Genomic DNA, 26715 nt, shown 5'->3' with positions numbered 1-26715 from the left:
TTTGGGTGGGCATCCCTTCAGATTTGTCAGGCTCATGGAGTATAGTAGGTGACTCGCAACCCAGTTATGAATAGTTGGCAATTTCTCTCCTGGAATATCAATGGCCTCCGCACTAGTCCCCGAAGGGATAGGATTCTACAATATCTACGTGATTGCGAGGTGCGGGTCATTGTTCTCCAGGAGACACATCTGACTGAGCCAGAACTTCATGCTCTTGTTATAAAAGTCAACCCATGGATTTTTTTTATTTCTACAATGCAATCTACTCACAATAGGGGAGTTGCGATTCTGTTTAAAAAATTGTTGAAAGCCCATTTAATATCTAAACTAATAGATCCCTGTGACAGATGGGTTATCTCTAAAGTTACTACTGCAGGGGGTCAAATTTTATTGTAGGATACTACGGCCCCAACTTGGATGAACCCTCTGTCCTGGAATCTTTTTTTCTTCACTTACTTTCTTTTCCAGAGCCTGTCATTTTTGCTGGTGATTTTAATTTAGTTCTTGACCCCTTGTTAGATAAGTCATCAAGCAGTCGAGCCTTGAATCACTCGAAGTCTAGAACACTCCTATTGGCCAATATGAAATTATATGGCAATGTAGATATATGGAGAATAAGGTCGGGGAAGCAAATGGGAATCTCATTTTGCAACTACAAGTACCATCATCAATCCAGGATTGACTATGTCTTAATTAGCCGGTCACTGGAAAGTGTAGTGAAGAGCATCACGTATCTCCCCTTACATTTATCCGACCATTCTGCAGTTTTGATGACATTGGCTATGACTGGTTTGCTTAGAGCAGTTCCTAGAAGTTGGTCTTTTGATCGTTCATTGCTTGCGATACCGGAGGAGATTTCCTTTTTGTTAAAAGAAAGTGAGAGCTTTATGAATTTTAACATTGGTTCTGCTAACTCTGTAACCATTTGGGATTCTTTTAAGGCCTTTCTTAGGGGCCAAATAACTAGCAGGGCTTCTCATTGGAGTAAGGTTTCTAAAAGGGAAATATCCTCCAGCGAGGTCAAAATAGCTAGACTTCAAAGTGAAATAGATTTGCATTCAGCTGCCGCCGCTTTTCTTTTACAAGATCTAAATAACAAATTGGTTTGTGCAAAGGGGGAGTTAGACTCCGCGCTGAACGCCCGTGTCCTACAAAGGTGGGAAGTTAGTAAAATTGCCCACTTTCAATACGGCGAAGGTGCAGGGAAGCTTTTATCATGGAAAGCTAAGACCGAAACAACATTAGTCTAATTAAGATGGACAACGTGTCTTATTTTTCAGATGAGGGCATCAGGACTATTTTCCGATCATTTTTCGAAGAAATGTATACTGAGGATAAGACTATTAACCAGGACTCTGTTGATGAATGGCTAAATGAGATGTCTTTGCCTTCACTGACCCTACAACAATCTATCTCTTTAGACCAAATGATTACTCAGGAAGAAGTTAAAAAAGCTATTCAGAGGGGCAGGTCCGGGAGAGCGGCTGGCCTGGATGGCCTTCCTGCTGAGATTTATAGGGTTCTTGAACATGTGGTTGCACCTTTTCTAACCATATTATACAACCAAATCTTTCAGCAAGGGACTTCACCACCAAAATCCTGGGATAACGCCTCAATAACCTTAATCTTAAAGCCAGGCAAACCACCATCATCGTGCGGGTCATATCGACCAATTTCGATTCTAAATGCTGATTATAAGCTATTTGCTTCCATCATGGCTAATAGATTGGGTTTAGTTGCAGAGGGTATTTGACACCAGAGAGGCTTTGTTAAGGGCCGACAACTCTTTGAGTTGACATACGACCTTATAGGGGCCATTGATATTACCTCTCATGCCTGTTTACCATTGGCTGTTCTCACACTCAATGCCACCAAGGCCTTCGACAGGGTGAATTTTTCATACCTGTTGGGGGTCTTGGCTAAGTTCAACATTGGAGAGGGTTTCCGCTGAGCAGTGAAACTACTTTATCAGAACCCCACAGCCTCTCTTTTGGTGAACGGAGCATTGACTGACTTCTTCAACATCTCGCGGGGAACACGGCAGGGCTGCCCTCTTTTGTTAGACCTATATATCGAGCCCTTCGCGCAGCGGCTGAGGGACGATATCAACATTAAATCTTTTAGTTACAAAGGTTGGGATAATCGGGTGGCCCTGTACGCGGACGACATCCTGATTTTTTCTTCAGACCGTAGCTCTGCCCTGCCGGTCGTTATCAAGTTGGGTCAGAATTTTGGCGAAATATCCGGATAAGAGGTCAATGCCTCTAAAACAGAAATTATCACCTGGAACCATGAGCACTTACCAGTTGGGGCTCAATCCAGTTCACAAATGCGATACTTGGGGTTGGAAATTGTCCAGGACATTAATAAAATTGTCGACTTCAACTTCTCTCGCATCGCTAAAGAGTGTCGGCAACTTATGAGATCCTGGGCTTTGCTGCCATTATCAGTCATAGGAAGGGTTAATCTCATAAAAATGATGGTCTTGCCATAGATCACTTTTTTGTTTAATACCATCCCTCTTTATTTTGAACCTTTATTGTTTGTTAAATTACAGAGCGATATTAATTCTTTTATTTGGGCACAGCACGCATCGAGAATAAGTTTGAAAAAGTTAAGACGTCGTAGAGAAAAGGGAGGGTTAGCAGCCCCAGACCTTCAAATATATGCATGGGCATTTCAACTTAGTCATTCTCGAATGTTACTTAAAGTACCTACTAGCTGCGGGATTGGGGGTATGTTTAGTGCCATGTTCAGCGGGGAAGGTTTTGCACAGGAAGGGTTTCTTTTTAAGTTTGGAAATCCTAAATTAAAAAAAAAATTTAACTGAAGGTTCTACAGGGCCTGGCCAGAACATGGGCCAAGGTCAACACTATTACAAAGATGGGTTACGTCTCAAGCAGGGCGCCCTTATGGGGTTCACCAGGGAGCCCGGGTTGGCTCATGAACAGTCTTGCCTTGCCCTTGAGGGAGGCCGGCTTGGCAGTCTGGGGTGATCTGTTCCTTGATGGAGTTCTAATTCCATGGGAATCTTTGAGTATTACAGTTGGCCCTAATCTTTCTAGATTTAAATACATTCAAATAGCTAGCTGGGCACGTACACAGGCCACTGCTAGGTCTAAATTCCAACTAGGCGGTGGTACTTTGATAGAATCCCAACTTGTTGACAAAACTCCAGCTAAAAAGGAGGTATCACTTTGGTATCATTTAATTTTGGAGGAGATGGACGGCGACTTCCAACTGCCCGAAACTCTTCGGGCGACATCTTTTCCAGACCTGGAGGTGGGAAGCCTTTGGACTGCCTCGTTTAAATTGTTATGGGACATTGTCAAACCAGCATGGCTTCGAAGAAACCATCTTTTTGTATTGCATAGGGCCTACTATCTGCCCCAAAGGCTCTCTAAATTCTCGACAGATCGTCCAGTTTCCTGTGCAAGGTGTGGGGCAATTGCAGCATCTGACTTACAAATGTTTTATGAATGTCCACCTTTAATTCATTTTTGGCACTCTATCAGTATTTTTCTTACAGCCAGTTTGGGTTTCCCGGTCACGTTGAATCCTGCTTTAATAATCTTTGTAGTCACGGAGTGGGTCGTGGGTCTCGCAAAAAGCCTGCTCTTTTATGCCATTCTTTTGGCCAGGAGGGAAATCTGCATGAAATGGAAGGATCCGGCACCTCCCTCTTTTTTCGACTGGCAGGCTTCAATATTGCAGGTATTGAGACTCGATCTACTAAGATCTGGCAATCTAAATAAAAGAGCATTTTGGCATATTTTAAAGTGGGCATAGTCTACGACTAAATCCGTTTGTTTTTTTCCCCGTTTGGTCCAATGATTACTCTGCTTTTGGTTATCCCCGTTACCTCTGCTGGCAGAACCCAGACCTGTTAGACTTTGCCCAGGTTGTGGGTACTCCCATGCAGGAAATCATTACCCCTAAGGTTTCCGTGTGTAGCTCTAAGAGAGTTTGACTTCACTAATTGGTAGGCAGGTTCATATCATGCCCTCCGAACCAAATTTCTGAGGTAGTGTGTCACTCTCGACTGATTCTCACAATGTGACCAGGGTAGAAAATGAGGACCATTAAAAAAAAAAAAAAAAAAAAAAAAGAAGGTGTCATACTAAAGTGACACCAAAGGCAATTTGGAAGTATAAATACCCAACATTTTGAAATGTGCTTGGGCCTGGCCAGCAGGCTGCAACCACTGACTGGAGTCAGGTCAACACACCAGCTATCCTGAGTAAAATGGGGGGACTGTGGAAAAGATGGATTTCTTTAGATGTATGGATATGATTAGAGGTTTCAGGCATGAGGACTGCAGAGAGCACACTTATGTCATGTGATGTAACAATTTGTTTACACATTCACACTTCCTGGCCAGAGGGCACTGTCATAAGGCAAGCACGCTTTGAGCAATTTTCTGATGGCAAAATGTTCTTTGGAAATAGACAGAGTTGATTTATTTTCAAGAACACTGGTGGTCTTGATCTTGTAACAGTGAGAAAGACGTTTATTAAAGAGCTCCTGGTCCTGCCATCAGTCAGCAGGGTCCTGCAGGAAGAGGGATATCAATTCATGCCATTACTTTCATTTGATGTTATTTCTACAAGTGACCCATTAATAATGACAATTTTGTAATAATGTTTTTGATTACAGGAGACGTTCATTAGCAGTGAAGAAAAATTCAGCTACTACTTTGCTATGGATGGAAAAACGTACCAGGTTATACTACAGCACTTCTACAGTCTGCTCCCAAAAGTAAGCTTTAGATTTTCCACCAATCTAAATGTATTTATTTCCAAGGCAAAGTCCTATAACAATAGAAAATAATAATTTTTAAGAGAAGGTATGAAAACATATTTTTCAATGTCTAATCTCTATTGAGATAAACATAATAATAAGCCGCAGAGCGCAACCGTAGTTCACTTTCACATAATAGATTTTCTACCTTTTTCTTAAAAACATCTAATACAAGTAAAATTCAGTAAGCTCTTTTACAAACACCGATATTTGTTTTGTTGATAAATGATGTTATTGATACACATGAAAATATTAGACAATAAAAGATTCTTTCTGAGTTAACTTATTACACATGATCAAATCTAAATATTTCCATTTGAATAAAGTGACTAATGTTTCTGATCATTTTGTCGTTTGATATTACCTAAAAATAGGACAAGGGATTTCTTCCTTACTTCCCAAAACAACAGACAGTCTAAGAGGAAATGATAATGGGCCAGATGTAGCAAGCCAAATTGCAATCGCAAAAGCTAAAATTCGCAGAATTTCAGCGTTTGAGATCGCAATTCAGATGTGTGCAATGTAGGAAGGCAAAAACCTACTTGCAAAATAAGTAATTGCAAAAATTGCGATATTGTCTTAAGGAATCACAAATGACCACTAACTTCAACTTGATGCTTCCTTATGCCCTTTGTGTAATAGCGTGTGCATTACTGTGCCGCCTTGTGAACAGTAAACAGTACTCACGCTGACCCCACCTTGTGCCCTTTGTGTAATGGTGTACGCATCACTGTGCTGCCTTGTGAACAGTAAACAGTACTCACGCTGATGCTACCCTCTGCCCTTTGTGTAATGGTGTGCGCATCACTGTGCTGGCATGTGAACAGTAAACCGTACGCATGCTGACGCTACCTTCTGCCCTTCGTGTAATGGTGTGCGCGTCACTGTGTTGCCTTGTGAACAGTAAACAGTACTCACGCTGATGCTAATGGCGTGCGCATTACTGTGCTACCTTTTGAATAGAAAACAGTACTCACGTTGAAGCTACATTGTGCCCTTTGTGTAATGGTGTGCGCATTACTGTGCTGTCTTGTGAACTGTAAGCAGTACTCTTGCTGACGGTACCATTTGCCTTTCGTCTAATGATGTGTGCCTCACTGTGCTGCCTTGTGAACTGTAAACAGTACTCACGCTGACGGTACCTTGTGCCCTCTGTGTAATGTTGTGCACCTCACTGTGCTGCCTTGTGAACAGTAAACAGTACTCACGCTGACAGTATCTTCTGCCCTTCGTACAATGGTGTGCATGTCACTGTGCTGGTATGTGAACAGTAAACAGTACTCACACTGACGCTACCTTGTGCCCTTTGTGTAATGGTGTGTGCGTCTCTGTGCGGTCTTGTGAACAGTAAACAGTACTCACGCTGCCTCTACCTTGTGCCTTTCTTGTAATGGTGTGTGCATCACTGTGCTGCCATGTGAACAGTAAACAGTACTCACGCTGATGGTACCTTCTGCTCTTCGTATAATGGTGTGCGCGTCACTGTGCTGGCATGTGAACAGTAAACAGTACTCACCCTGACGCTACCTTCTGCCCTTCGTGTAATGGTGTGCGCGTCACTGTGTTGCCTTGTGAACAGTACTCACGCTGATGCTACTTTCTGTCCTTCGTATAATGGTGTCAGGCGAACATTATATAGTGCTGACGATTTAATTGCCTCATATGATGGTGTCGATAAATGGTCTGAGAATTTACAGTAAACAGTACTCACACTTGCTGTTTAGCCACCTACCGCAGAGCCAATCAGATCAGCATAACAACAACCTGTGATTTAATGGTAATGTGGTCTTATATCCACTGAATGCCCAATGTGGGATATTTTAACCGCATGCGTGCGGCCGCTATTTTTGCGCTGTGCGGCTTTTTGCGAAAAGCCGCTTTACATGACGAGCTCAGCTCGTCATGAGCATGCGAGCGGCGCAACTCATGACGAGCCCAGCTCATTATGCGCATGGAAGGGGTTAAAAATGCAGACTGCACTACCAAAACACCTCCAAGGGCATGGAAACAATGCAAGTGCATATGGGAAACAGGATGGTCAGCACAAGCACAGATGGAAAACAGGAGGGAAGTTTTTTTTCTGATCAGGGAATGTAGAAGAAAAATCTTCTTCTGAAGCGACTGCACCAGTGAGTTCTGTGTGGGATGATGATCCAGCTTCTTGCCACACTTTTTATGTGGTCATCAACGGATCGACGACAGGAAGTCTTTCTTTGATGAGCTTATTGTAGGCAACAATGAGGTACATCACCCCACAGACAAAAGCGGTGTGTTCAACACCCGACCATTCTCACAACTGACTTTACAAGAATAGCCCAGAGCTTCTTAAAGCATGTATCATCGAATTAGCTAGAAATGCTAAGCACAGACTTTCTAGGTGTCCCCAATTTACTCTGGCATCAGATGTCTATAGTTCTGTGCCATAATGATCACAAAGGCCTTGAGATATTAATTTCCTTATGAAAGCCTTATTTATTGGCTCTGTTGAGAGGCCACCAAATCTGATATCAAACATCTTGAGTGCTGTAGTTTTAAAGAGTTTGGGCATTTTGTAATAGAAATATATGTTTGTCCCACTGCATATTTTTACATCAGGTAAAGGCCAAGGTATTTGTAGACATTCCTCGCTTTGTAAAGATCAGTGTCTTAGCCTTCTCTACATCTATATATAATCTATTGGCTTCAAAGTATGCACTGAGGATTTAGATTTTTCTTTCAAAACCCATTGGGTGTAGACCATATGTACTAGGTAATCCAAACAAAAAACAAGGGGGTGCCGGGGGCAAAAATGTCCAACATATGTGCCCCGGGAGGTAAACTGAGAAAACAGGTACGCTGCTTCAATGGGGATAAGAATTGAACTGCGATCCTTACCAGGTGGACACAAGAGGGGAGAGCCCCTAGTAGACCCAAGTGTCATCACAAACCCCAAAGGATGTCATGCTTCATCATCAGGCAGCTCCTCGTCTTGCCAGCGCTGCAATGCCCAACGGGCCCCACGAGCGGACTCTCTACTGGAGATCTTGTACCTGTGATTTTAGCCAATGATGAAGGCTGGGTGAGTGTGGTGTGTATTGTGTATATAAAGGGTGAGTAAAGTGCAGTGAAAGTGTGAGCTAAAAATAACTGAGACTCCGCTGAACCAACTTTTATTAACGGTTTCTATGTTATGTCATAGTTGCAATAAATGGATATAATGATCCTATCAAGCATGTTTTGAGTAAGGATGTGGGTCTACATGTTTCATGCCTCCCAGCGTCTCATAGATCGTGGCATTTCTTCAGGACCGGTAAACCCTTTATCTACCTACTAAGGGGCAGTTACTGCACATGTAATAATGTGAAATCATACTCTCATCAAGTTACACCAACCATAAATGTGCCCCTTTAGGGTAAGAACCCAAGAAGGGCGGGAAGCAGGAGCCAATCGCTTTGGCGTGATCAAATGCTCAATGGCATTGTGATGCACTTAAAGTTGGTGAGCACGACTAGCGGCTGACCTACCTTAAGAAAATTCTGAAATGGGAAATGATCAGAAGGTAGGTCAGGTGCTAGGCATTCTACTCGCCCTTTATATATACCATCACATCATACACACACACACTTCATCATCGGCTAAAATAACAGGTAAAAGACCTACTAGGATCTCTCCCCTCTTGTGTCCACTTCTATTCTTATCTTCATAGAAACAGCATACCTCTGTTTTCTCAGTTCTATGTAGTCTAAATACATAAGGCACGGTTTATGTATTTCTCCTATTTCTAGGGAAAGCCACATTTATTGGAGCACTGTGAGAATATGCAGCAGCATAGATGGAGGTCATAGCCCACTGTCCTTTACAGATCACCAGCAGAGCATTGGTAGAGCCCAGCAGCCACATTTGTTCTTTGCTCACCACATCATCACCACTCTGGCCCATATCTTACCACCTCAGGTCCCTTCTGCCTTCCAGGTAAAATCATGAATAAAGCATTGATGGACACCTGCCAGTGGCTGATCCATTCGTTTATGGAGCTAGAACAGGTGTGTCAAACATGGCTTGTTCAACTGTGTAACTCTGCCCACTGGAAGGAGTTGTGGCTTGGACCCTAACAACAATCGATTAAACTGAAAGTACTTCATTATGAATAGCAAGTTTGTGTGTGTGCGGATGAGTGAGCTTGCGAATAATTCGCGTAAATGTTTGGACGAATGTTTGAATTAATGAGTGAATGACAGAATTATTTTAGTGCGTAGATGGATGAATGCATGGATGGATAAATGAATGAACGAGTGAGTGCAAGGGTAGATTGCTACATAAAAGACAGAGTGCCATGCTTCATATGACACTAGAGGTGAATGGAATTTATTTGCAGTATTTATATAGCCTTTAAGCATGGCTTGCAAATAACAGAGTAATATTTAAGGGGGAACAACCTGAAAATGCTGTTTAAATAACACAAGTCCCTTATCACGCTGTCTGTACCACGCGTACATCTTTACCCTGCATGTGACTACCATGCATAAGCCTATACCATGCATGTCACTACCATGCACCATCACCATGCATTATAGGCAAATACACTTACCATGCAGTTGTATGTTGGAAAAATGATAGGCTAAACAATGAAAGCCTTTACAATAAAAGTTTTTACCACCGATATGCCTTTACCACGAAAATGTAAATCTTTGGCGGGTAAATATGAACCTTTTTTATTGTACATATTTATATAAATATGTATAATAAAAAAGGGTTTATTATTTTGAAGTTTACCTTATCACGCATGCCTTTACCATGCATTATTAGGTAAGTATAAATCTTAGTACATGATATATTAATTTTTAAATAAAAATAGTTATAGGATTATCAATTTAATACACTATAGTACATGAGTTTTAAAATTAATTTCCATTATTTCAAATATTTTTAGGGCTCTGACACAAACCTTAAGGGATGAGATAGAAGAGATATATGGTATTGGAAGGAGACGTGTGTTAATACTCAGATATTGATTATAATACTTGAGTATTCGTTATAAAAGACAAATAAATTATTTTAAAAATGGTTGAAGACAATTAAAATCATAGTGCTCTTAGTGTTATTTTAATAATTATATGTAAAAAACAATCAATAATATTATGTTTAAAATTTAAAATATTTACTTATAAATGGTTAAAAAATAGGAATTATTTTTTTAACAAATAGTGTTGTGCTTAAGATTGCAATGAAGGAAGAAATGCGGTCAGGTAAGAACAATTTACTTAACCTTGTAGTGTAGTTCATATATTCCCAATAGGCTCTTCGCATTGGAATAATATATCCTGCAGCTTAGATGTAGGACTTAAGTCGACTAGGTCTCTGCCAAATATATTAGACTTAATTGTGAGTGCTAGCTAGCTCAGAGGTCACTAGAAACTTTCTCGAAAGTACAAGGGATTAGTCTCTGACAACCATATAACATGACAACTTTGTTTCCCCAGAATGAAACGTATCTCTAGAGTCAGAGTTGCTTAGAAATAGAGAGACGGGCGTTTTCAATAAAAGTATTTATTGAACAGTCTTATTTCATAAGCATAAGAAATGCACTGCTACAATTGAAATGCTAGTTAAGAAGTACAATGCATATAATACGAATAGTATTATAAAATAGTACTGTAAAAGCATGATATGGTTTCTAAGCCATAAACATAGAATGCATAAAATACATACAGTGATAAAATAGTGGCTAAAAGTACTCAACTGGTGCTTCAAAAATACTCCTACCCCGGTGTACCTAACCTAAGTCTAATACGAAGGAGGAGTAAGTGTGGTGTAGCTTAAGTCTAGTAATTTTTTGCCAAGAATTCTCTAAGGGTTTTCATCAGCTCCGTACCTTGGTTTCAGAATGATAGAGGTCTTGTATCTCTCTCTCAGGACTCGATCTCCCAGCCAGGAAACACCGGAGCTGGATTTCTCGGCAAGAGAAAAGACAGCATCTTCTCAGTGCGTCAGTTGGAGGGTCGGCTTCCTTCGGCACTTGCAGCAGCAGGTCGTCGGGCAAGTAGTTAGTCGATCTGCTCCTAAACCACTGTGTGTTTGACTGGGCAAATGTAGGCATATTCATACTTTGAAGGTGCAGAGTTTGACGCAAGATTGGACATAATATCGTCACTAGTGCATCAGTTCCTTGAAAACTCCAGGAGTTCTTGGATAAATTAGTATTCAAGCAGGGGGAAGTTCCTGACTGCTGAAGGCTGGTTTTTCCAAGAAATCGTTGTGGATTCTCGGAGTTTAGTGGAAGTAGCCATGCCGTATTTGGGCTGCACAGGCTAAGACTAAATAAGGCAATGATTCCTATGCCTATATAAGGATTGGGTGCATTATACCTATATATCGGCATGAATCGGGAAAATTACACTGGGGTCCTAGATTCCCACATAACAACCTTTGTAAGTATATACTTGGCTGTGTTTAATGTAAGGAGAGCGGGGGTAGTTAGATGTTACAGAGTATTAAAATGCATGTTTTGCTGTTTTTACCACTTTTATATTCCCATGCAGGTTGTGAGCATATGCCTACGTCAGGACTTTTTTTTTTTTCAAAGTAGGTTTTAAAATAAAATGCAAAATCACCTTTTACATTTTTGGCATTCTGTTTTTCAAACTTGCTAGTGATTTTATGGGACGAAGACCACTTGGATGCTGTAGATTTGTGGATGGATTGCTACCGGATTCTTCTCCGGGACTACGATTTGGAAAATTGATTTTTTGAGGAGCATGCTTTCAAAAACAGACTTCTACTTTGGTTTTCTTTTTTGGGGGATAACTGATCTTCAATGTCTAAGGATCACTACTGGATTATTTTCAGGAAATGTCATTATTGAGAATGGATTTTCTTTTTGCCATTCTTTTTGCCATTTTTTACACAAAATTTAAGCTTTGTGGAATTCCTGTTTTTTTCCGGAGAGTTTAACTTTTCATTGAATGTTGGTTTCCCCGTTTGGATTATTGGAGTACTGAAGACTCTTGGTGACAAGCAGTTTGAAAAATTCACCAAGAGTTGAAGAATGAAAGTAACTACAGGTAAGGACCATAAACACTCTTTAATTTGTAAACAAATGTCAATTTAATGAGATAATGGTGTCAAAAGCAAGCACAGGCACAGGCTCAAGCACAAGTATAGGTACAGATGATGGATGGTGAATCAGGGGATTTCTACTCCTTCTCTGAACATTCCGCTTCTTCTTGTGAGGATTTAGCGTTGCAGTACTCCAAGCAGATGAATATGGCAGACGATAGTGCTCATAGCGGTATTGATTTGGATTTGGAGGACTCTGGTGGTTTTATTGATGATAGTCCTCTAACAGTGCGGAAAAGAGGCGAGTCAATACTGGGAAAGGGGGTGTAGGAATGGATCAACTTCACTCCCTTAATAAAGGGTCAAAAGATTTAGCAGAAGAGGACATTACTCTAACGATGATTTATCAATATATCCTGTCCCATAGGGATGACACACGAAAGGAGAGCCAAAGAATGCAGAATTCTTGTAGGAAATTGCAAAATTCAATCCGACGATTGGTAAAATGCCAAGCAGATTTTACGGCACGGTTTACGGAGGCAGAAACAAGGATTTCAAATCTAGAAGATGAACTTGCACAACAGAAGGCTGTGACGGAGTCACTAAGTAATAATAAAGAAGACATACACTGGAAAATGGCGGATTTTGAAACTCGCGCACGCCGCAACAATCTGAGTCTTATGCAGATTCCAGAAGGGAAAGAGGGACAGGACTATCGTAAATTTATTGCAGAACTATTTAAATCTGCTTTTCCTGAACTCTCAAGGTGGGTTTGGGATAGGGAAAACGAAAGAGCACATAGATTTCCTTTTAATATCCATCTGCAAGCAGGGCAAACGGAGGCTAAGCCTAGGCCTTTTCTGACTTCTTTCAATAGTTTTTGGCTAGAGAGGATGTTTTTTTGAATGCACGGCCTAATAAGAAAAGAGTGGGGGCAAGTTTTGAATTTTTCGCTACGCCTGATTTTTGTAAATATACAATGGAGAGGCGCTGGAAACTTCGTCAGTTGATTGCTCAATTTCAGCATAAGGGGGCTCAAGCGTATTTAATTAACCCCGCCAAGCTAAAAATCATCTATCAGGAGCATACTCGGTTCTTTACAAATGAAGCATCTGCAAAAGAGTTTCTACACTCTATTTAGGTCTAGCATGTTATACTGGAATAGTTAGAGGGCTAAGTCTTAGTTTAAAATGTAACTGTTGGTTTTCTGTTGCTCCTTTTGATTCTATTATTGATTTTATTATTGGTCACTCTTTTGAGATTTTGGCTTTACTCCTTTGATTGAATTAGTATTCCTGTGAGAGAAGGTAGGGGGTTTTGGGAAGCTTTACATCTACATGACCGAAGAGGTGTGGCGCCGCGGCCAGGTCGACTGACGCTGGAATCTGGGGACCACGGTTCGATCCCCGGCTCCGGCGGCAGGTCAGCCCAGCACCATGTGACTCTGGGCAATAGCTCGCTTAATCTTCCCGACGGCCCCCCAGCGCCTAGAGACCCTTACGGGTGATTGTGCGCTTTACAAATGTGGACTTTACTTTACTTTATGACCATAAGTCCTAAAGCCTCAGTAAGGGGTTCGGAAGGGAGGGAATGGTGGGATCAGGGAGATCCAGGGTTGGGGGGATTGGGTGAGCAGGGGCACTGTGGTGGGGTAATAAGGGGGTAAAAACCACGGATGGAGCAAGAGAAAAGTGTGTTGAAATTGATAAATTTGGTAAAATATTTGTAATATATCAGAAGGGCCACGGCACAAGGTCTGTTCATTCACAAATGTGTATGTTAAATATGACCTATTATGGTGTTACGGGGAATTAAAATCTGTTCTCTAAATGTATCGGGTCTTAATAACATCAATAAAAGGAAGAGGGTAGCAGCAGAACTTCGATATATACAACCATATATTTTATGTCTCCAGGAGACACATTTGTCATGGAGTAATAGACATTTATTGGCCGATTTGGGGTATTCGTTAATCTCTGCCTCACAACAGACCTTGATGACCCGGGGAGTTATGATACCGACTAAATCACAATTTTGCTTAGCCGGTCGAAGTTTAACAGACAAATGGGGTCGGTGGGCTATAACCAAATTAAGGATAGGCAGCTCTCAAATTACCTTATGTTCAATTTATGGGTCCAATTTAGATGAGGCAGAGATTCTGGAGGGTTTGAACTTAGAATTGGCATCATGGGTGACACCCCTGATTATATGTGGTGATATTAATATTAATTTAACTACCCAAGAGATATTGGGAGGACCCAGAAACTATACAGGATGTAAACCACAGGTCATTAAAGCTCTTTATAATCTTTTAGCAGACCATGGGTTAGTTGATGTATGGAGCAATTTATATCCTACAAGCCCAGGTTACACTTTTTATTCTTTCCTCATAAAAAAATGGCACAACTAGATTATTTTTTTATTCCCTCTTCTTTGTTAACCAGAGCGAGTATGCAATTGTTTCCTAGGATATCGTCTGATCACAGAGGAACAAGGCAGGGATGCCCTTGTTCTCCGCTGATTTTTGCACTATATATAAACCCCTTCATAGAAAAATTATCTAAGAGTCAGCTAATAAAACCATTTACCGTACAAAACACTTCACACTCAGTTTTTGCATACGCAGCCGATATCGCTGTGATTACAGTTGATCCAGTTACGGCCCTTGTAGAGATTGAGCGTCTGGCGTCTGAGTTTGGCCAGGTCTCGGGGTATAATCTGAATGTTTCAAAAACCCAAGCTCTATGCACGGATAATATCTTAATTTCAGATCCTAGAGTAGTTTCAGAAGTTACATACTTGGGCATTAAAATTAAAACATCAATGAAAGAAATAGTAGATGTTAATTGGTCGACCACAGTACAACATATAAAACAGTCTTTGGATAGATGGGGACGTCTTCAATTAACAATAATAGGAAGAGGGAATATTCTAAAGATGAGTATTCTCTCAAAAGTACTATATCTATTTAGATCTATCCCTCGAGATACCCTTAACGTATCTGCAACAACTGCAATCTCTATGCTCAAAATTTCTCTGGGCCCCGGGGAAACCACGGCGGGCTATGAGATTGATGACACTTCCTGTCGAAAGAGGGGGTCGGGCCATACCGGATTTTACTCTTTATTACTATGTCTGTTTTTTGCAAAGGATGTGCTTATTACTGACGGGGGAACAGAAGGACGATATTGCGGCAGCACCATCAATATTTCAGTTACTCATACGGACTCAGGCCAAGATGGTGCATATTCAGAGAGCTTGAAGGTAACTATTATAAAAGAACTCGATTTAAAGTGTTGGATGCGGCATTTAAAATCTGGAGGAGGGTATGCAAAATGATAGTCCTAGGGAAATTAACATATTATACACCGTTGAATGCTAGTAAAATACTCCCTTCCATATTTTGGGATAGGGTAGCCAGAGATTGGACGCATAAAGGTATTGTGCAAATTGGGGATCTTCATGAAGTGGGAGGTTTAATGTCGAATTATGAAAATTTGGTGAGGAAATATGATTTAACTAATACTCAGGGGCAGATTTATGAAGGCCGGTGCGTCATTTTTAACATGGGAAAAAGTGACGCACCGGCGGCGCAAGCCCTTCATAAATCTGCCCATCAGTTCTTTAAATATCTCCAGGTTCGTGATTTTTTGACCCGGAAACATATTATTTTTGAACCAAATGATCTGGTTCAGGCGATTCGACGCCAGGAGGAGAAAATTGGTGGCTTATATAACAGACTATTAGTATTTAGATCTGATGATTGGAGAAACATAAAACATACTGGCAGTCCAAGCTGGGGGAACTGGATTTGATAATAGAGAATGCTATTCTTATCTCTAGGGAAGTTTTTTTGTCTGCCAATTTGAAGGCCCAGTTTTTTAAAACTGTATTCAGACTATATTATACTCCAGATCGTATGCTTAAGTGGGGAACCCGATATGACGGCAAATGTTTCCGGTGTGGGAGTGATAATGCAGACAGTTTGTATATATTTTACAGTTGTGTCAAATTTTCTCAATTTGTGTGCGGCATTTAAAACTTTCTATCAGTAATAATACGGACCACGCTTAAGCTCCCTCCAGCGCTCATGTTATTAGGAGTCGGGCAAGCCGTTGAAAAGGGGACTGCCCTGTTTAAACATAGGTATTTTTTATTGGTCGCAATGATTGCTGCTCGCTTATTTATTGCATCAGAATGGTTGCAACCGGAACCTCCAGCATTTGAATTGTGGCGGGTCAAAATGTATAATTTGTTGAAATTGGAATGGAGTATTTACTCTGTTAAAGGGGCAAGAAAGCGTAAATTAGGTATGCTTATTTGGGGGGCTATTCATGAACATATGGAGATGTTATAATGTTGCCTGATGTAGCAGTGATTTGCTTTTGTGATTTTAATTTTCTGTTTTTTCTCAGATTCTCCAAATGTGGAATAATAAATAAAATAAAAAATAAAAAATGATAAAGGATCGGATGAGGTCTGCCTATTGATTTGTTAAAAGAATTGTGTAAACCCTCTGTGGCATTGTTTGTCTTTGCCCTAGGCAAGGGTGGAGTTGCCCAAAAACTCTGGGAGATTCTGCCGAGTTCCGCAAGCAAGCAGAGTAACGCAGATTATTCTGGACACAGCACAGCCTGCTGTATATTGCATGAGGACGTGAACAAACAGCAGTATTTGCTCAGCTGTAGCGCATCCTCCCTGCATGCTAATGGATCCTTTTTGAGGGGGGAGCGGGAGTAGGCAACCCACAGGACCATGCAGAGCACAGAGTGGCAAAACTTTCTGAACTCAGCGGGCGCAGTGGAGTTTGCCACCCACCCTGGCTTTGCACCTACCTCTAAGCAGGTTGAGTAACAGTTCCACCAGTCAGTGGGAAACCTTGGCCTCCATCTATGGCCCAACCCACTTAGATCGCCTGCTTAGATGTGTCATCAAACTAATTTAGCCAATTTTTCCTCATTCTGGTTAAAGTACTCTGATTCAGTAATTGATGTGTAGAACTCATCCACACACACAGGAGATACAAAGCACAACACTGTTAGTTCTTTAAATCATACTGCAGTTTACAGTTGGACATGTTATCCTCAACGAAGGATTTCTTTTTTTATTTTTCACCAATATAAATTGGAAATGGGAAAATATTGTGTCAAAAATAATGATCACAAAATATGGTTTATCTATACATTTACTGTAAGTACAAAAATATGGAGAAAAATATTGTTTTACACTGACATCGAAAAATATGTACAAAATGTTGTTTTTACTATATGTGTAGTTTAAACAAATAAAGATTTAATATTTTAACATATAACATTAATATAATGTAAATTTAATATGTTTACATACTATTTGAAAATATATATAAATATAAACTAATTTAAACAAAAACACACATATATATGTATCAAAGTGTGTATGTTTATAAACATGTATATAATGTGAAACTATTAAAAAAAATATGAATTTTAACTTAAAAAACAATAAATGCTCTTCCTATGAAAACGAGATACTAACTATCACTACCTACTGGCAACCACCAGGAGGATTTATTCAACTTTTATATATATAAAACATACAATTGTTTTTTATTTAGCCAGTAACTTTGGCGCCACTTCACAAATCTTTTACTAGTTTTAAAAAAAATCCCCTTTTTGGTTCAACTGCTGTGTTGAAAGTTTCAGGGTGATCTGTCAAGTGGGGGTCCCAAAACAAGTTTTTCCATGTTATATCAATGGGATTTTTTATTTTTTGAACACGACTGCAGCCCAAACCGCTGAACGGAATTACACTAAATTTGGCAGAAAGCTAGATGCTGGTCCGGAAAGCATGCATTGTTTTGATTTCGTGTACATCAGTTCAGTAGTTTCAGAGAAATTTAAGTTTAAAAATATTGATATCGGGGAGCCCAGAATCCTACTGAAATTTGATTGGCTGCCAACACTTCAACAAAGAAGTGTTGGCAGCCATCTTGGAACTCGACTTGAAGCTGAGTCCCAGAAAAAAGTAAAAAATAAAGAAAAGGAGGTGAGGTAGAAATACCCTGAGCCCCTAGATATGATTGGTGGGGAGGGGGTGGTCCCAAAGGGATCCTACTGGGAGTTAAAAGCATTTTTTATAAAGATCCAGCAGAAGTCATGCTGGGTTCTCGAAACTCACCGTAAATCCCCAATAAAATGAAGCTCGGGCTGCCGCTGTTCTTTATAAATTGTCACAAGGGTGGGCCAGGTCCCAGTGGCTAAATATAGATAAAGGACGGGGTTCATGAATTCCCCCTAAAAGGGCCTTTTATGACCTGGGGACCACCACCTCCCTTTGGCTTTTTTTACTAATTAATGTGGGAGAGGCCCATGTGGCCTCCCTGGCTGCCCCTTGGACCTCCACAACCTTGTGGCTTCCTAACGTTTAGTATGGGGCGTCTTCTCGGACCCCCACAAACTCCTGGGACCACCACCTCCCCAGCCTTTTCTTAAAGGAATGTGGGGACTATGCTCCTCATACATCGCCGCAACCTATGCAGACAGAACGCCGGATTCGCGGCTTGGTGCATTTTAAGGTCCAGGGACATACGGACTTTACCTCGGAACCTGACAAATAAGGTTTTTCCGGCCTAATTATCTTACCAACCGTGGAGCACCTATCGTTATATATTGACGTTTGGATTTCACTGCAATTTTTCCTTTGCACATTGAATACGGCCTTCTTTGCAGTTACTTGTACTCCTTTTGTCTAGTCATTGAAGAATCATTGAATGAGCCACACCAATCGAACAAGCAAGATACCCTTACCGGGTCGGAATTATCACCGGTTAAGTGGTTTTACATTATACGCCAACATTTCAAGAAAGCCCTGAAGAGTCAGAGCAATTCTGTACTCTGACGAAACACGTGTCGGCTGGCGTAAGGTCTTTTGGGCAATAAAGAACTACAATTGCTCAAACAGAAGAAGTGGGAAAAAAATTTTTTTCAAGGACTCAATCCATTTGATTACTGTTCATAATATGTATGAATTGATATGTTGTGTGCCTAGGAATTTGTATTTTGACTATGCGGAACACCACCTCCCAGGGCATATGACAAAAAAGGAGGGAGGCCTGTGGGTCCTTGGGTGCCAGAAACCCCTCCTGTTACTTCCAGTAAGTTCCACAAAGTGGGATTGCTGAGAGGTGGTCAAAGGTCACATCCCCTTTTCCCACCACTCTGTAAACCCATCTTCTGATGCACTATTAGTTGGGGGATGAAGTCCCCTTGAATGCAAAGGGTCCTTGGGGGCCAACAAGCCCTGCTGTTACCTCTAGTCAGTCCCAAACATCAGGATTGCTGACAGGATTTTTGAGGCCATGTCCCCTTTCCCCACCACTCTGAAAACACACCTCCTGGTGCAGTGCTGGTTGCGGAATTGTGGAGAGGTTTTCGTAGGGCACGCCCCCTTTTTCCATTTCTCAGCATACCCTCCTCCTGGCCCCTTGCTGGTTGGGGGATTAAGTCCCCTTGGGTACTGGAGGTTATTGGGGGCCAGGAACCCCTTGTGTTACTTCCAGTAAGTTCAGGACAGCAGCATTGATGAGAGATGGTCAGAGGCCCTGCCCCCTTTCCCCACCAAACTTCTAACGTAACTACTAGTTAAAAAATCCTTAGAAATTCTCTGAAAAAACAACGGTTATGGGGATGCTATAGTTAGGAATTAGCATTTTAAAAAACCTTTGAAATTCACTGAAAAAATCTAAGGTTACAGTGACGTTATAGTTAGGCTCAGGTTTTACTCATACAAACCCAGTGCAATTCAGCAGTTATAGTCAACTGTGCTAACTATAACTCACACCCCAAAAACGCACTGCTTATGTCCTCACATATTACATCACTCATGACATGTACAGTTTTTTCAGTAAATAATAATATATTTAAACAACAATAATAAAAACATTGAACTTTATAAATAATAAATATACTATTCCCATTCTAATTTATATAACCGTACGGAAAGCATTGGACTCAGGAGAGGTAAAATTTAGTATTCCCACTCCATTTAATGCAACCGTAGAGAGAGATTAGTTCACTTCAAACAAATAACACATTTAACAACTCTATGAAGTAAGAAAAATATAAATATTTACATTGAAAAATTATGTCTACATTTTAACAAAAATTAAACCAATTACATAATGATTACATTTTTAAATAATTATTATCAATTAAAACAAATAATTCTAATGTCATTAAAATGCCACACTATGGGTCATTAGGATGGCGGATGGGCAAAAGTCTGTCTGCCATCCATTCATATTTGGGATGCCGGCCTACAAGGCAGCGGTCCCACAGGTCAAATTAGGATGTGACCTCCACCGCGGCAGTCGTATTGCCCATGTTTTGTATTGCAACGGATGCTGCGCTCTGCAGCACCAACCGCAAGACAAAACAGACACCCCCCCCCCCCCACATTTCCCTGCACTCCGTGGCCAGCACCATGCAGTGCCTACCACATGGTGTAGGGCTATGCAGATAGGTGTAGGCCTATGTCCCTGGCCCAGTGGGTTTGGGGGGCTGCTACAGGCCCCCAAACCTGTTTCCACCTGCTGATTTGCTATGGGTTGACTGCTGCAGAATGGCAGAAAGGATTATTGTAATGGTGGTGCCTGTCAGACACTGCCGCCTGTCAGGGAATCAGGGAGGCCTGACAGGCGGTCCGATAAAGACCGCCTGTCGGGACCGTGGCAAACAGTGTTTCAGACCGCCACTTATCCAAATGTCATTATAAGATGTTGGATAGAGATCCCTGCTACGATGGCCAAGGGACTGCCTGTCTGTCTCTGGCAGTCCCTCAGCCATCGTAATGAGGCCCTATATTTTCACAATCATAAAAGTCAACAAAATAAAATGTAATTGAAATTAAAAAGCATAACACGATTAACACATTACATAATAAATAATATTTTTTTTGTTAAATAAATACATAATTTTAAATGTATTATTGCTTAAATAACTTCCTGCAAAATGCCTCTATAAACTAATCAACACACACCTAAAATATCTTAATTACACAATATACATAATAAGTTATCAATTAAATATTTATAAACAATTGACAAAAAATATTAATTAATTATAATTAATTTACTTCCAATCTACTACTAGCAATCCCACTACCCACACCTAAAACCTAACTTAAATAATGAATGAATTACACAATTTGCAATATTAATTATCAATTAAATAATGAATAATATAAAAAAATAAATTAATAATTAACTATAGTTAATTTACATCCCACCCATTACCCCTACAAACCCAACAACCCACTGTGACACTAAAAATCACAATAAACAATTACATTAATTTCAAAAACTACAAATTTATAAATTATATTAAAAAACATGAACAATTATTATACAACCAATTTATAGCATATTCAATTAAAACATTAACTAAAATTCATAAAATAATTAAAACAATTATTAATAAAAATATGTTAATGATATTAACAAAATAGATCATTTTAACATTGATATTAACAACATAGATATTTTTGTAAACGATATTCATGACAGATATTTTTATCATCGATTTCACTTAGATTAGAAAATAAATTTAAAAAATGCAATATTTCTGCATCTCGATACTTCTTACTCTTATTTTGTCTGACTGAATAGCAGAAAAAAACATCCTTGAATTTGGGTGTCAGGCTGCATTTTGAAAATAGGATAAATCATTTTTAATTCATACTATACATATAATTTTATACTTTTGGTTTTCATCAGTGTTAACATTTCAGTGTACTTTCAGGATTGTTGGTCAGGGAGTATTGTGTTATTTATGTTAGCATGAATAGTGTATATTTGGGTGAATGGATGGGGTAAGGATTTAAAAGTCCCATTCATCCTCCAAATTTCATCATTCAAGGGTTTCCAGGCTATGAGTTGTGCTAAATATTAATATTATTTTGAAAGAGTTTTCATTGTCATGCAAAAGGAAAGGTTCATTAGTGTAGGAAACTGTTAGCTCAGGGGGGATTGATAATCTCCGAATAGGTTTGTGTTGTTACACTTTGGGAATTACTTGCCTGTGTTTGCCTCAGTATAATTCTCCTAAGGTTAGGTATTGTGGGCACACTACTAGCTGCTTGTATGGGAATGTTTTGGGATACCTCCCTCAAATCTGAGCCACAAGTCTCATTGGGGGTGGATGCAAGCATTTTCATTTGTTGTACATTTTAACACACTTCATTCTCCATTGCAGAGGAAGAGTGGTTATGCTATGTGATCCTTTCCACAGTGTCACGGGATGAAAAATACTGCACACACCTCCACTGACATCTTGGCTCAGTTAACTTATCATTACAATAATGATGGTCACCATATTTGATCAGCCTATTGCCTCTCTGGGACTGTACATAGTTTGATTGTTTGCTTGAATCCATCTTTGGATTATCTATAGAAAAAAAAGATAAAAGATTTTTTAAAAATATTATATTGACAACGTGTGTTTACATGTGTGTGTTTTAAATGCCCCTGCAAAGGAGAATACATATTGCATGATTAGTTGAGACACTGGTGTTTTTTAACTTTTTAAATGATTATTTCTGCAAAAATTTGTGAGAAAATAGCTTTTTAGATTATTTATATGTGAAAAGAATGTTTAATTATTTCTATATGTACTATTTCTGAATTAATTTTGTATCTAAGATGGTTTTAAATCATTTGTAGTCTGGTTTATGACAGAGAAATGTATTTCTCTTTGGGCTGTTAGGTGGATGGCTTGTAGCTTTAAAACCTTTGTAGCAAGGTCTGTATATATATATTAAAAAAAAGGAAAATATCACTTGAGATTATAAATGTTTGAAATTTAACTATGTTTTATTGTGAGCAAAATCCCTGCTAAGGAAAATGGGTTTGTTGTTTTTTTTAAACTGTTTATTTACAGTTACATTTTTTTCAATACCAATATAAAAAAGACAAGAGGTATTCTGGTGGCACTCTTGGTTGCATATAGAAAGAAAATTGTTCGATTTGGTTATGCTTAGTTTTTTTAAACCTTATTTACCTGGAAATGTTTTTGTCTTTTCATGCACAGGGTACGGTTTGGACTTTCAGCTTGCAGATATGCAAATTCTTTGAAGAGATTGTAAGGTCTGTTTAATAGAAACAAATATAAGTAATTCATACTGTAATTATAATGAGTCCCCCCCCCCCTAGCTGCTGTCCAGTACCTGCCCTGAGGTAAGTACCCAGCGAGTTAGAATGGTAATTTAACCCAAGCTACTTTCCAGCACCGGCAATAAGGTAAGTACTTGAAAGAGTTAGAATAGTAATTTTGACCCCAGCCACTGTCCTACATGTGTCCTGAGGTAAGTACCCAGTGGAGTTTGAATAGTAACTTTGACCCCAGCCATTGTCCAGCATATGCCTTGATGTACGTACCCAGCAAAGTGAGGATGATAATTTTTCTACCCAGCCACTTTTAAGCACCTGCCCTGGGGTAAATACCTGGCAGAGTTACAGTACTAAGTTTTCCACCGGTCAATGTACAGCAGCTACCCTTTGGGGAGTACCCAGCAGAGATAGAATAATATTTTGCCCCCAGTCACTGTCTAGCATCTGCCCTGAGATAAGAACCCAGAGTTAGAATAGTAATTTTGGCACCAAACCACTGTCTAGCACCTGCCCTGAAGTATGTACTCTGTGAAGTTAAACTGTAATTTTGCCCACCAACTATCTAGCACCTGCCCTGAGTTAAGTACCCAGTGGAGTTAGAATATTAATGTTGCCCCAACAACTGTCCAACACCCGTTTCAAGGTATGTACCCAGTGGAGTTAAAAAAGTAATTTTGCCCCCCCAGCCACTGTCAAGTACCTGGCCTTGGGTAAGCACACAGTGGAGTGTGAATAATGATTCTAGCCCCCTAACCGCTGTCCAGCACCTTCCCTGAAGTAAGTACTTCAAGGAGTTAGGATGGAAATTTTGACTCCCAGCCACTGTCCAGCACATGCCCTGAGGTAAGTATCTGGCGGAGTTAGAATAGTAATTTTACCTCCAGCCACTTTCCAGCACCTGCCCTAAGGTAAGTACCTAGTGGAGTAAAAATATTTATTTTTCTCCCCAGCCACTTTCCAGAACTTGCCCTGAGGTAAATACCCGGCAGAAATAGAATAGTAATTTTGGCTCCCACTGCCTGTCCAGCACCAGTCCTGAGGCAAGTACCTGGCAGAGTTAGAATAATAATTTTGCCCCCCCCCCACTCACTGTCTAGCACCTGCCCTGAGGTAAGCCCCGGTTGAAGTTAGAGTAGTATTTTGGCCCCCAACCACAGTCTAGCACCTTCCCTGAGGTAAATACCCCATTGAGTTAGAATAGTAATGTTGCCCCAAAAACTGCCCAGCACCTGTTCCAAGGTAGGTACCTGCTGGAATTAAAATTGTAATTTAGGACCCCAGCAACTGTCCAGCACATGCCCTGAGGTAAGTACCTGGCAGAGTTAGAATAGTATTTTGTGCCCACAGTCACTGTCCAACACCTGCCCTGAGGTAAGTAGCCGGTGGAGTTAGAATAGTAAATTTGACCCCTAGCCACTGTCCAGCACCTGTCCTGAGGTCAGTACTGCGTGGAGTAAGCATAGTAATTTTGCTCCCCAGTCAATGACTAGCACCTGCCCTGAAGTAAGTACCCGGCGGAGTTAAAAGAGTAGTTTTGCTCCCAGCCACTGTTCAGCATCTGCCCTTGGTAAGCAATATACTCAAAACATGTCTAATAAAGTAATTTAAAAAAACAAGAATAGTAATAATTATACAGTCAAGTGTTTTTCTGAATGAAATTTCCGTTATAAAGATTACCTAACTAATTTACATTGTTAGCACTCCAGAAACTCCAGCCAAAATTAAATCTGGATATAATCTGTGAATTTTTATAGATAAATACATTAATATACGTTTACAAGAATTGGCAGGTTTATACTAAAAACATTGTACTTACTTTTGTGGATAGACGGTAGTGTGTGAACAGCAAACTGTCTCTGGTCTCCTCTTCTCTCTCTGGTTTGTGGTCACCAACAAAGTCAGTGTACCACTGAGCACAAAATGGTGGATGGCTGAATTTGTATGTTTCTTGGGTGGTGTTCAAAATTTAACATCAAAATATGCATTGGAATGTATTTTATGAAGTGAATACCAATGTGAAAGAATGTATATTTAATTTGTTTGTTCAATAAATATGATATTTCTTCTTGCTCACATATAAAATATCCCTTTTAATTAGGGACAGATGTACAAAGAGGATTAAAAAAAAGGACTACTGTACAAACTGGAAAATTGGAAACACTTTTATTTAGGTATTAAACCCTCCCATGCTCGTGACGGAACCGTTCCGTCACGAGCCTCGGGTGGGCTATGCTGGTGACGGAACGGTTCCGTCACGGCCCCCTCGCCAGCGCGGCGCAAATTCGGTGCCTGCGCTGACGTTCTAACGGGCGGGCGGGGCAGTGACGGAACCGTTCCGTCACAAGCACAGCTTACCCGCGGGCCGTGATGGAGCGGTTCCGTCACGAGCACGGGACCGCCGCACGCCCCCGCCTCCCCCTTAGCGCTGCGGCGGAATAGCCGCCGCAGCGAAGGGGTTAAATAAATTGCAACATGATTTTTTCATTAATATTTTCCTCTAAAACATGTTATGAAAAATATTCGCGCGCTGTCTCATTTTACATACTTTCTGAAAATATTTGCATTTTAGAATATTTTTGATGTAGTTTATATTTACATAGATTTTAAATAAATGTTGTAATGATGGTATGTGTGGTAATGGTATGCACGGTAAAGGTACTTATAAAGTACTCCTTTATATGTTTGTGGTAGTGCCATGCGTGGTAAAGACATGCGTTGTACTGGTATGTTCATTGTTGAAACTACATTGTAAAGGCATGCATTGTTCCGAAATGCAACCATATTTAGGTGGCCTCTGTTTCTCATTAGTGGTGGGCGGAATTTGAGTAGTCGCGCTATGCATAGCTCAGCGAAACGTTAAAAAATCTCCGCGAGCATGCCAAGTTCCACAAACATGCGGAATTCCTTGTATCGCCTGTTCGCAATACTTTTTTCCTGTTCGCGAACGCTGTTTGCGTGCTCGGGGGTAAATATTTCGCAAACACGCATTTTGAAATCACGAAGAGACAAAAAAATTCCACAAAGCCACGGATCACGGAATTTTTGGCAATTCCGCGTTCTCCGCAGAACGCGAAATTACCCGAATTCCGCAAGTTCCGTGAGCGGAACGAAATTTACCACCCAGGCCTATTTCTCATGCCATCACCAGGTTTAATTTCAAGGAATGGGTGGTGTATGTAAATACATACACAAATCTGCAGTACCTGGCTACCCTCACGGGTGACCAATAGTGCTCTTCAAATCTGCTGATTGATGATTGATTGATTGAATATGTGCATTCTCACTGAAGCCCACAAGTGAACAAGTGAACACCTTCATGTCATGGATGTCAGGCCCAGAACTGCCATTTTAAGGCTGATCACAATGTGCTAATAATCCTCACCATTCTGCTGGAGTTTGCCAGACGTGGGCACCCTCACATCATGGGTGTCCATATTTTGCCATGAATCAATAACTTTATGACATGAAATATGCATGATCATGGCATTGACGTACATAATACTTTAAGAATAACCAATATTCTGCTGAGTTCAACATAACTTCCTAAATGGCTGCTGTCATGCCATGGGTGCATGCCAAGTGTTACCCCTCATAATAGCCCAACCCCACGAAATGCTATAGACAGGCAGGGGCATCGAGATACCATTAGTAGATTAATATACGAGTAAGATCATTGTCAGGTGAGGTGCTTCAAGGCTGAAATACATAGGCAAAAGGGATGCTCAGGTACAGTTCAA

At 40.4% G+C, this 26715-nt stretch overlaps 1 protein-coding gene and 1 long non-coding RNA gene across 7 annotated transcripts in view; one reads left to right on the top strand and one right to left on the bottom strand.

Moving 5' to 3' along the window:
• Nucleotides 1-26715, top strand: part of LOC144791849 (putative cation-transporting ATPase 13A4) — a 652319-nt gene that overhangs the window by 388987 nt on the left and 236617 nt on the right. Inside the window, exon 20 of the mRNA XM_078666632.1 lies at nt 4657-4758. Within this exon, the coding sequence (XP_078522758.1) occupies nt 4657-4758 (102 nt within the window). The remainder of the gene's footprint in view (nt 1-4656; nt 4759-26715) is intronic.
• The window catches only part of LOC144791847 (uncharacterized), a 198565-nt gene that overhangs the window by 110182 nt on the left and 61668 nt on the right, over nt 1-26715 (bottom strand). For 4 of the 6 annotated variants that reach the window (XR_013602478.1, XR_013602477.1, XR_013602476.1 and 1 more), the window contains exon 2: nt 4720-4811. The exons of the other annotated variants lie outside the window; for them this stretch is intronic. This is a non-coding gene — a long non-coding RNA (uncharacterized LOC144791847). The remainder of the gene's footprint in view (nt 1-4719; nt 4812-26715) is intronic. 6 annotated transcript variants of the gene reach the window in all.

The sequence above is a fragment of the Lissotriton helveticus genome, chromosome 11 (genome assembly GCF_964261635.1).
Source record: "Lissotriton helveticus chromosome 11, aLisHel1.1, whole genome shotgun sequence".
Classification (NCBI taxonomy): domain Eukaryota; kingdom Metazoa; phylum Chordata; class Amphibia; order Caudata; family Salamandridae; genus Lissotriton; species Lissotriton helveticus.
This window is presented reverse-complemented; position numbering and strand designations above follow the sequence as displayed.